This window comes from Trachemys scripta, chromosome 8, assembly GCF_013100865.1.
Source record: "Trachemys scripta elegans isolate TJP31775 chromosome 8, CAS_Tse_1.0, whole genome shotgun sequence".
Classification (NCBI taxonomy): Eukaryota; Metazoa; Chordata; order Testudines; family Emydidae; genus Trachemys; species Trachemys scripta.
The window spans coordinates 89,553,923-89,565,307 of NC_048305.1; the positions used below are offsets into that span (position 1 = coordinate 89,553,923).

The 11,385-nt window shown below is 44.3% G+C and overlaps 1 protein-coding gene across 1 annotated transcript in view; it reads right to left on the minus strand.

Annotated features, from left to right (window-relative positions):
* Positions 1-11,385, minus strand: part of IL23R (interleukin 23 receptor) — a 44,793-nt gene that overhangs the window by 9,047 nt on the left and 24,361 nt on the right. The window contains exons 8-11 of the mRNA XM_034780060.1: positions 8,806-8,888; positions 6,584-6,800; positions 5,434-5,631; positions 2,958-3,059 (exon numbers count right to left, since the gene is read on the minus strand). Coding sequence (XP_034635951.1) covers positions 2,958-3,059; positions 5,434-5,631; positions 6,584-6,800; positions 8,806-8,888 — 600 coding nt within the window. The remainder of the gene's footprint in view (positions 1-2,957; positions 3,060-5,433; positions 5,632-6,583; positions 6,801-8,805; positions 8,889-11,385) is intronic.

The following is an 11,385-nucleotide window of genomic DNA, read 5'->3' on the forward strand; positions in this document are numbered from 1 at the left end:
GATGAAGTGGGCGTTCACCCACGAAAGCTTATGCTCCAATACTTCTGTTAGTCTTAAAGGTGCCACAGGACCCTCTGTTGCTTTTTACAGATTCAGACTAACACGGTTACCTCTCTGTTCTTTGATTTCACTTATTTGATGTTTATTGCTTTACCTGTTGGAAAACAGGGAACTGGTAAGGAAGCAATCCAGGAGTCAGCAATATGGCACTTTCAGGCACAGAACTTAGCTGCCTACCTTTGGGTCCTGGATCAGAACCCGGAGGAGAGGGCAGGCTTGGGGTTCCCTACCATCCCCAAGAGGTGGATAGAAAAGTGTGACCTAGCCAGAGCTTGAAAGGGGCAGACCACCTCATGGCTGGAGCCACTATTACCAGTGGAAGTGCAAAAGAAGTGATCCTGCTATGCCTGAGCCCGATCACAAAGGGGGCTCTGGTGTGCACCTGCACAGTATTCCTCTTCTCTTCATAAAAATACTCACAAATCACCTTTTCCGCTATTCAACTGGCTCTAGTGCCAGTAGTTAACATTTCCTTTTTAAAATGTCTTGTTTAACCAAGACTTTGACAAAAAAGGAAAACTGCCAAACTCAGAGACTGTACCAGATTTCTTCTTCTTCTCTGGACCTTCTCCACAACTGTTATGTAAGATGAAGTGTATGTGTCACAATATCACTGCTGTGTCAACTGTCAAACTATTTCATACAATTGTCTTGGTACGAGTTTCAGTGCAGTCTTTGATCTGACCTGACAGTCAGGCTGACATTATGGTTTATAATCAAAGGTGGGAATGTGACTAATTCACAAAAGAAGAAGAAAAACTATTCAGTTGTTTTTGCCCCAGTATGATTCACATCTATATTACTTATTTTCCCAATGAACTTGAAATAGCTTTGACGTATTTATGAGCTTCCTAAATCAACTGTTAACAGAGACAAACTCATTTAGCTAAGTGCTTTAGAGTAATTACAAAAAATCTCTTGGATAACTGGGGTTGTGGATGATGGGGATAAATTATATAGCTATATAACATATATCATTTACCCCAGTCATTTATATATGTAATATATTATTTCTCTCTAATATATGTCACCCATGCCTTTGTCACCTTGGATTACTCTACAAGGGAATGCGGATTTAAATATTCAATAGCTGCAGCAAGTGCAGAATTCACCAGCCCAGTTATTAAGTTGTATTTCTCATGACTAGCACATATTTGATTTCACAAATGTGGCTTAAAATCACAATATAAATATTGATATGTTCTAACGCAACCAGAAGATATGGGCTTGATGCAGGAATTATCAGGTGATATTCTATTGCCTGTGTAATGCAGAAGGTCATACTACATACTAGATGGTCCTTTCTGGCCTTAAATCCTATGAATATATTAACTCAGCTGTACCGATAACACTCTATACTTAGATCCTGTAGTGTCTTCAGCAGTGCAGCAAACATCACCCTAAGCTATGTTTTGTTGAGAGTTCAAGATTTAGTGTCTTGCTTATACTGATCCTTTTTGTTTGTTTGTTTTTCCCCTCACAAGGAATAGATGGAATATCTGTAGCCTGGTTAGTTTCTATGGGAACCCTGTCTGCTGATCTAGTAACTAGATCACCACATTGGAGACAATCAATTTGTCTTTGAGGAAGGACAACACTGAAAACAATGATCAAATAACTTTGAGTATACACTCAAGGTCATGCCTCCTTGGTGGAAAACATTGGCAGGACTGCCCCTGAGAAAAATCCTGGCCAGAAACATAGCCAGTTTGTCTTAGGGGCAATGTATGTACAGCTTCAGGTAGCTCATCTGGAAATCTATTCAGAGCAGCATGAAAAATGATTTTGTGGCTTTATGGAAAAAAACACATATGTTGTCCTTGTCTCCAGTTATGGGTACAGTAGCTTTTCTTTACTGAAGAAAACAGCCAGTAGAATTCTGATGGCCTCCAAAAGTGTGTGTCTATTGATCCAGAACAAAAGATCAGGTTTGGGCTTTGGTTACATTACAAATTGCATGAGTCCAAGCCAGGAGAAAACAGGACCCTTTCCCTTTGATCTGGGTGTGAAAGTGTGTGAGGTAGCTGTAGGAGAGGGAAATACTTGTGTTCTCCCACATTGTTCTGAAGATCCCTGATTGGCTATTGGCTTGTCCCAGTGTGCCATTTCAGCTGGTGGTCTGGCCAAGGATCAGTTGCACAGAACATCTCAATTAATTTTGTACGTCTGGCTCCCAAGCAGAACAGAGGCCAAAACAATGCTAGAGGCCACTCAATTATCCTACAAGGGAGAAAGGGGCATTCAGAATACTGGAGGTTATGCAAAGCTTTCTCTTATTTTTCTATATTTAGACGACATAGGGCCTGGCCCTGGACCTACACAGCTGCTTCTCCAGGGGAGGTTAAGAAGGGTCACCACTTCGCCATTTTCTCCCCATAGAAATGATGGTGTTTCCCCGCATTGCATGGGCTTTAATTGTCAAATGTGCCCCCAAAAGAAGCAAAATTTGTCCTCTTCCATTACAAAGTGCAAATTCTCCCCATGAACAAATCTGCAGATTCTCATGAACATTCACAAACACATCAGTATTTGTACCATTTTGAAAAGTGAAAATTGATTCCCTTGAGCATCAGCTTTAATTATATTGTGTCCCATGATGAGCTGCAAACTACATTATACCCACACAAAGGCAAAGTGCAACTGTATTGGCAAGGCCCCTGCTGGTGGTGTTCTGGTATCCAAAAAAACCCTGCCTTCTTTTAAACTCCTTCTAAAGTTCTGCTTTCTCTATAGTTCAAGGAAGGCGGGAGAAAATTGATAGTTTATAAAATCAAGTAGCTCTACAAAATTGCCAAATCATGGAAAGACCTGGGGGAAGACTGTTTTCCATAAAACTGAACACTGAAATGTTACTCCCATCCCAGCACGCAGTGACTTTACCACAAGAGTACACTTACCTAAATCCACCAGATAAAATTGGCCAGGACATGGCTTGCTTATTCCATCTTCATACACTGCATATACTGAAATGTTCATGTGAATTCCTTCTGTGAGGTCTCCTGAAACGAATGTTAGTTTTATTTAAAATTTCTGTGCAAGTTAAAGTTAAAACTGCAGAAAATTTTAATGGGATATTTAAAGAAAGTGAAAAAAGGCTGGTCTGACTATATGGGAGCAGGAAGTACTAAGAATGCTTAAATTCTATTCCCATCACTCAGACTGACTATCCAGCTTGGTCAGATTTTGGGGGGGGGAGGTTAGGAGGAGGGGGTGGAAAACTTCCCCCCCCCCAGTGAAAATTCAACTACTGAATGATACACTCTGGGCTCTCCTTTTGGAGAGGGGAAGCAGTGCATCATGGGTGTCCTTGGCACTGTGCATCATGGGAAGATGTAGTCTGGGTGGGAAGCCTAGCCCATAGAGGATAATGGAGACGTGAGGCAACTGAACAACACTTCCCATGAGGCACTGCCTGCAGTAGCATGGCCAAACCTAAATATTTTGGGGGTTTGGCTGAAATATTTCCATTTTCGGGGCTTTTAAAACTAATTAATGTATTTATATATTAATTTCTGACAAAAAAATCAAATTTTCTTGGGAACTTTTCTCTGCTTCCCTATCTTTAATAGAAGAGCACTCATTAACATTGCAGTGAAGATTAATTAGTTAATGTCTGTAAAGTGCTTTGAAGATGAAAAGCCCTGTGGATGTTTGACACCACAGTGACTGGTGGTTATAAAAAATGCTAGAAAGAGAAGCATATTATTAAAACCTTCAGAAGGAAATTGCAGTTTAATACATATTGAATATAGCTAACTTATGTATGACCGATCTGTTCTGATACATAACACTGGAGACAATTGTGTTGTGAGAGAATTTGGGTGTCAAACTTTTCACCAGTAATAAAACTATAGACCCAAATTTCCTGAACCTGTATTGCTGCAGATTTAGCAAAATAAATACATTTGTACATATGTGCCATAGCAAATTTTAAAATCTCTGTGGTGACATATGGCTTATCAGATGGAAGAATTAATTGTATTTCATTTACAGTGAGGCTTTGTTTTCTGCACTGTATATTCCACTGTAAAGACCATATTCGTTAACAGTTTATGGAAGGGATTTTAGTTTCATAGTCATTTACATGTCTTACTTGTAAAGTAACATGGCATCCAATGAGAAGGTGACTACAAAGGATGTGTTCATTTTTTATTATACAGTTGTATTTATTATGATGCAAGCAGCTACCAGTTTTCACTTGAATTTGGTTTCTCACATTTTCCTTATAATATATCAGTACAGAATCTTTTTTCCAACTAATATGATTAACTGGAGATTTATCCTAGAAATTGCTACACTGCTCAGGAATACACATCCCATTACATGCAATTCACCAAGCCTATGACAACTGATTTTATGGGCGTAAAATGCCAATGATCACATGGAAATGTGGGGACCAGGACCATTTTGCTGACAAGATCTGCCGTCAACATAACGGAGAGACATGGTAGGGGAGGGTAATATCTTTTATTGGACCAACAGAAGTTGATGATGGTAGAAGAAACAAGCTTTTGAGCTACATTGGGCTCTTCTTTTGAAGCTTGTCTCTTTCACCAATAGAAGTTGGTCCAATAAAAGACATTACTTCGCCCACCTTGTCTCTCTCTCATATCCTGGGATCAAGATGGTTACAACAACGCTGCATTCAGCATAATGGGACACATGCCACAATCCTTATTTTGCTGGATGCTTGACCTCAGTAGGAATTTTGCCTGAGTAGAGCCTGCAGGTTTTGTCCCATACAATTGTTCAGCAACAATAACTGCAGAAGACAGTTGCTGCCTCACATATTACTGCCTCTGCTCCTGTATTTTCACTCTTTATAGACACATTTCCATATGTACCACTCTTCCCTGCCCACGTATGACTTCACTACTTCCCACAATCTAGCCAAGTTTTAGGTCTTCTCCCTCTTTGTGACTTGGTCCCTCCTTTCACAGAGCATCCTACATTTAGAACAGCCTCCCAATTAATTTCCACGTTTCCTGCCCCAACCTCTTTCAGACCACGTAACTCCTCCCTCCTGCCAATCTGCTACAAACATCCACCTGCTCTTCTTTGTCATATTTGTACACCTCTACCTCGATATAACAGGAATTTGTATATAACATGGTAAAGCAGTGCTGGGGGGGGGGGCTGCGCACTCTGGTGGATCAAAGCAAGTTCAATATAACACGGTAAGATTTTTTGGCTCCTGAGGACAGCGTTATATCGAGGTAGAGGTGTACTGTTAAAAGTACCAGAGACCTGGGGCTCAATTTAAATTCACAGTTCCTTTGTTTTCTTTTGTTGTATTTTGAGCTACAAGGCCTTGTGTACATCTATAGCACTATACAGAAAGTAGATAGCAAAAAGATTGTTACCATATCTTACCCTCTATATATGTAAATGTATCCTGGCTGGGGACTTTCTTCCATAAAAAATCGTGTTGCTGGTTATGCTGAGCTGCAAAAATCCATTCAACTATGAACCACAGGACTGATCTTCCAATGTATTTAGGCAGCTCCCATTTGACAGATACTCCTCTATGGTCATCATGGCTAATCTGCATGTTGGTGGGGGATAGGAAATCTGCAAACAGAAGTAGGAGGAGTGATATGACTAAGGTGGGCCGGATCCTTCCAGTCATAGGCAGGCCTATTAAATGGCCCATTCTGCACAGGGAAACTGCCTATGCTCTGAAATAATTTAAGAAATGATCTTGAAATCAAAGAAAGAGATTTTACACAGGCATTTGGGGCATTTTATATATTAAACCGCCTATTGTTGAGTTTATCGCACCTTTTCTCTCTCTGAAAATCTGTATCTGTTGCTTTTTACAAGAAACACCTCTGATTCTTCTAATAGAGAGACTCAAGAACAATCAGATTTTTCCACTTTATTTACCTAATGCACTTTCTATTTAGTCATTTTCACTATATAATCCCTTTCACTTGCAGTGTCTGTGGGACTTTCCCCCGTTGCTCAATGCAAGAAACATTTTAGAAAACAGGAAAATGTGGTTGTGGAAAACCACAGTCATTGGCCTGGGGAATCTGAGGCAGATGTAGACCCTGAAACTACTTCTAATTCCCTGTTGTTGTTGTTTGTTTTAAATGACAAGATGCAAAGGTGAAACTGTGCCTTTATTGGAAATGAAAGGAGTTATTTTCACTAAGGTCCTGTGAACATAGGGAAATTGCCCACGTTCTGAGACTGCTTTCAAGACCTAATTAAGCAGCACAGTTGTGTCAGCTGGTGTCAGCCAATGCAGACAGTCCAAAACTTATTTTTAAAGCTATTGTTGAACAATGTCAGAGAGGAACATTTGAAATATATGGCTGATTATTTATTGTCTCCAGGGCACACAGTCTGGCGTCTTCTGGAGAGCACTAAGTTCATTTATAAAAAGAAGTGGATAGGAGCAGAATTTCCAGAGGGTTTTCTCCAATTTAAAGCATTAAACAGAAGATATTTTTTTCTTTCCAGTTCTGACAAAACCATGTTTCAGTTAAAGCTAATGATGATGTGTGCATAATCTTACCGTTAAAATTACTGTGCTCTTGGGTCACTGTTATACTGGCTGGCATGGAACTTCCCTTTGAATTGTATGCAGTCACATGGACGGTGCGCATTGCTGGGGAAACCAGAACTTTGCATTGTGTGTCTGATGTGTTACATAAGTTAACCATTTCTCCCTGGCTTTCATGGAACACAGTATAACCCAGAATTCTTCCTCTGGCATCTTTTGGAGCGAGAGGCTGAAAACAATGAAAAAATAAATGCCCTTATAGAACAGTGTGTTGTTTGTTGCCGCTGGGGAACACATTCCTTGGTTCACCATCCCCACGCATAGTGCTCCGCATGAAACTGTAACTATGTGCCAAGAGTATTGTTAATTGACAGAGGATCTCAAAGGACTGGAGTGAGACTCATCAACTTAGCATGCAGAATACTCTGGAACAATTTCTCTTAAAGGAATAGGCACAAACAAATTTTGCCTTAAGTTTATACAGGCATGTCATCGTCTTTGTCCTCTTTCTTCCCTCAGACAAATTGGCTGGTTACTGCTTGTACAAGAAAAACATCACTTTTCCTTGTAGCTTTGAGCTCCCATATAACCAGGATGTGGAACACTCCCAGATAAGCCACAAAACTAAAATCTCTTCCCTCCCCTTCTTCCTGAGCCCATAACAGTGCAGGGAAGCCACCCTCACCCCCCTTATGGGGTATCAGGATCCAGGGGTGTTTCTCCTCTTCTCCTCCCTCCCCCGCACCACGTGGGCTTGGGAGAAAGATGCAAAGACCAGCGAGCCAGAGGGGCAGAAGCAGCCAAAGCAGGGACCTTAGTCCTTTTTGGAGAACTTTCTACCATTTCGACAGGACTTTCTCTGCCCTTTGGTGACTGGCTGCTTACTCCAACCATCACCCTCTCCCTCCCTCATAGGGTATGTCTATACTGCAATTAGACCCCCACAGCTGGCAGGGGCGGTGAGTTGTATGGGCCCGTGGTGCCTGTGCTCCAGGAATATTCAGGGCCCGGGGGCCTGGCTTCACCAATTTTCGGGGCCGGGTCTCTCACCCAGCCCCACCTGCTGCCCCTGCACACTTCCCCCGAAGCGTCTCCCAGCCCCACCTACTGCTTCCAGGTGATGTAAAAGGGCCCCCTGGCCACCACCAGCAGCAGTGCAGCAAGGCTAAGGTGGCTTCCTGCCCAGCCTCACTCCGCGCCACTCCGGGAAGTGGTCAGAATGGCCCTACATCCCCAGGGGGTGTGTGTCTCCGCACACTGCCCCCGCCCTGAGCGCTGACTCCGCAGCTCCCATTGGCTGGGAACTGTGGCCAATGGGAGCTGCAGGGGCGCTGCCTGTGGGCAGCGGCGTGTGGAGACCCCATGGCTGCCCCGCCTAGGAGCCGCTGCCAGAGGGGTATGTGGGTTGCTTTCGGGAGCTGCCCGAGGTAAGTGCCGCACCCCTCACCCTCTCCCGCACCCCAACCTCCTGCCCCAGCCCAAAGCCCACACCCAACTGCCTCCCAGAGCCTGCATCCCTCACCCCCTCCCACAGCCCAAACCACTGCCCCAGGCCAGAGCCTGCACCCAAACTCCCTCCCAGAGCCCGCACCCCTCTTGCACCCAAACTCCCTCCCAGAGCCTTAGGCAGGTGTGGGGGGGTTGGGGGTTGGGAGGGAGACTTGGACCTGTTCTGGGCACCACCAAAAATTATACAAACCTGCCACCCCGACAGCTGTTCCGGGCTGGCTGACTTGGGCTGTTTCATTGCAGTGTCAGCGTCTGGGCTCAGGGTGGGGCCTGGGCTCTAGGACCCTGTGGTCTACACTGCAATGGAACAGCCCCACAGCCCAAGCTAGCTGGCAGTGTAGACGACTACCAATAGTCTCTTCATCCCAGCTTCACTCCTCTTACCTTCTTCTCCCTCTCCCTGTCTTTCAGTGTCCCCTCTCCCTTCTACTTCGCTGATATCCTCCCCCACCCAGAAAAGTAGTGGCACTAACATGCTGTTTGCTGCTATCACACTGTTCCTGCTGCTGATGTATTCTGCCCCTACCCCACCCTGTGTCTCTTGTCTATTTAGATTGTAAGCTCTTCAGGACAGGGACTGTTTTTTTTTTTCTGCGTCCATACAACACCTAGGGCAACAGGGTCCTGGCCTATGACTGGGGCTCCTAGATGCAACAGTAATACAGATAACAATAATAAATGGTATTTTAGAATCCTATGCAGCTTGAAAAAGAAAATGGCATTACCTTTATCAAGACCATCACTTCTTGGCTACCGTTCGTGTATACTGGACCCATAACCCTCCACACATCCAGGATTTTAGAAGGTGCTGCAATCAAAAGAAGTACAGTAACTGAATCGGTGATTTCTGGTATTAATATTTAAATGTACAAGGTAATGGCCATGATTTGGTATGTGACTTAGTTCAGTATTAAAATCAAATGAAATGGCGTCAGTAAGTATTTTCAAAGCACCCCCTTGGGGGCATTCTGAGACACAGGCTCTGGCAGATACGTTTCTATAAACTTTCTAATAATAATTAAGAACTGAGCTTCCTTTAGTTTAGCTCCTTAAGACAGCAGGGAAGGAGTTGATGATGTCTGCCTGGTCTCAGAGACCTGCTGGTACATAGCCCTGCCACTATACAAAGGGAAACAACCCAACTCGATAGTTATTTATTATTACACCTCTACCTCGATATAATGCTGTGCTCGGGAGCCAAAAAATCTTACCGCGTTATAGGTGAAACCGCGTTATATTGAACTTGCTTTGATCCACCGGAGTGTGCAGCCCCCTCCCCGCCCCGCGTTATAGCCGAATTCATGTTATATCGGGTCGCGTTATATCGAGGTAGAGGTGTACTATTCTTTCCAGTGGTAGTTTGTTCTAGTGATTAATCACCGTCATTGTTTAAAATCTGTGCCTAATTTCTTATTTGTCTGACTTCAGTTTCCCACCATTGGTTCTTGTTTAGCCTTTCTCCACTAAATTAAATTATTCTCTCCTTGTTAAAGAATGTTGTCATCACAAAGTACTTGTAGGCTGTAATCAAGTCACTTCTCACTCTTTTTGATAAGCTAAACAGTTTGAGATTATCTAGACCTTGCATCATTTCTGTGGCTCTCTTCTGTATCCTCTCCAATTTTTCAACATCCTGGTTAAAATGTGGACATCAGAACTGTACACAATATTCCAGTACCAGACTCACCAATGCCCTATACAGAGGTAAAATTGCCTCCTTATTCTTACTCATACTTACAGATCCAGGGATCACATTAGCCCTTTTTGCCATGTTATCGCACTGGGAGCTCATGTTCAGTTGTTTTGTCCCCTAAATCCTTCTCAGAGTCACTGCTTTCTAGGATACAGCCCCCCATTCGGTTGGTGTGGCTTGCATTCCTTGTTCCTAGATGTGTATTGTAACTTTGCACTTGACTACCTTAAAATGCATTTTCTTTGAATGGGCCTGTGATGGGGTGTCTACCCCACACAGGACTGGAAGGTGTTCAGATTGCCAGACAGGCCAATTAACTCCATGGACTGCACCTGGAGGAGGAGTCAGGGAGCAGGGGATTGACTAGGAACAGACGCTGGGCAGGAATAGGTGGGACTTCCATAAAGCCTGGGAGCATACAGCAGAAGGGGGACCGGAGGGAAGAAGTCTCCAGTTGCTCCCTGGGAGAAGGGAGGCGTGTCTGGGGCTAGAGACAAGTAGCATAGTTACTCCCTGGGAAGAGGGCTGTGGCGTGGCAAGCCCAGAGAAGGGAGAGAGCCAGAGAGGTAGGCAAGGCTCGGGCAAAGAGCAGTGAGGTATGGGGTAGGTCAAACCTTGGCTGCTGCTGAGAAGGCCCCTGAGCCAGAACCTGGAGTAGAGGGTGGACCCGGGTCCCCCTACCAGCCGCTGACAAAGTGGCACCGGTGGGGCAGTGAGCAGGAAGACTGCCTGAGCCAATTTGCCAAGAGGGACTTTAATAGTCTGGAAGGTGGGAACATGTTTGGTGACCCAGACGGAGGGCCGAGTCACTCAGAGGGGTAGCCGTGTTAGTCTGTATCCACCAAAACAATGAGAAGTCCGGTGGCACTTTAAAGCAGGGCTTTGGAGCGGAGCCCGGAGCTGGAGCCTGGAGCAGCTCCGGAGCAGTGGAGCTGCAGGTTTTTGCCTGGAGCTGGAGCGGAGCCGGAGCACAGCTCCAAAGCCCTGCCTTAAAGACTAACAGATTTATTTGGGCATAAAACTACAATACCCACCTGGGAAAGTGAGGAAACAGATTGACAGAGCGAGACGGGTACCCAGAAGTCACCAACTACAGGACAGCCCAACAAGGAAAATAACAGAACACCACTGGCCATCATGTACAGCCCCCAGCTAAAACCTCTCCAGCGCATCATCAACGATCTACAGTCTATCCTGGAAAACAATCCCTCACTCTCACAGACCTGGGGAGACAGGCCAGTCCTCGCTTACAGACAGCCCCCAAACTTGAAGCAAATACTCACCAGCAACTACACACCACACCACAGAAACACTAATCCAGGAACCAATCCCTGTAACAAACCCCATTGCCTACTCTGTCCCCATATTTACTCCAGTGACACCATCATAGGACCCAACCACATCAGCCACACCATCAGGGTCTGGTTCACCTGCACGTCTACTAATGTTATATAAGTTTCAGAGTAGCAGCCGTGTTAGTCTGTATCCGCAAAAAGAAGAACAGGAGTACTTGTGGCACCTTAGAGACTAACAAATTTATTAGTCCACGAAAGCTTATGCTCTAATAAATTTGTTAGTCTCTAAGGTGCCACAAGTACTCCTGTTCTTCTTT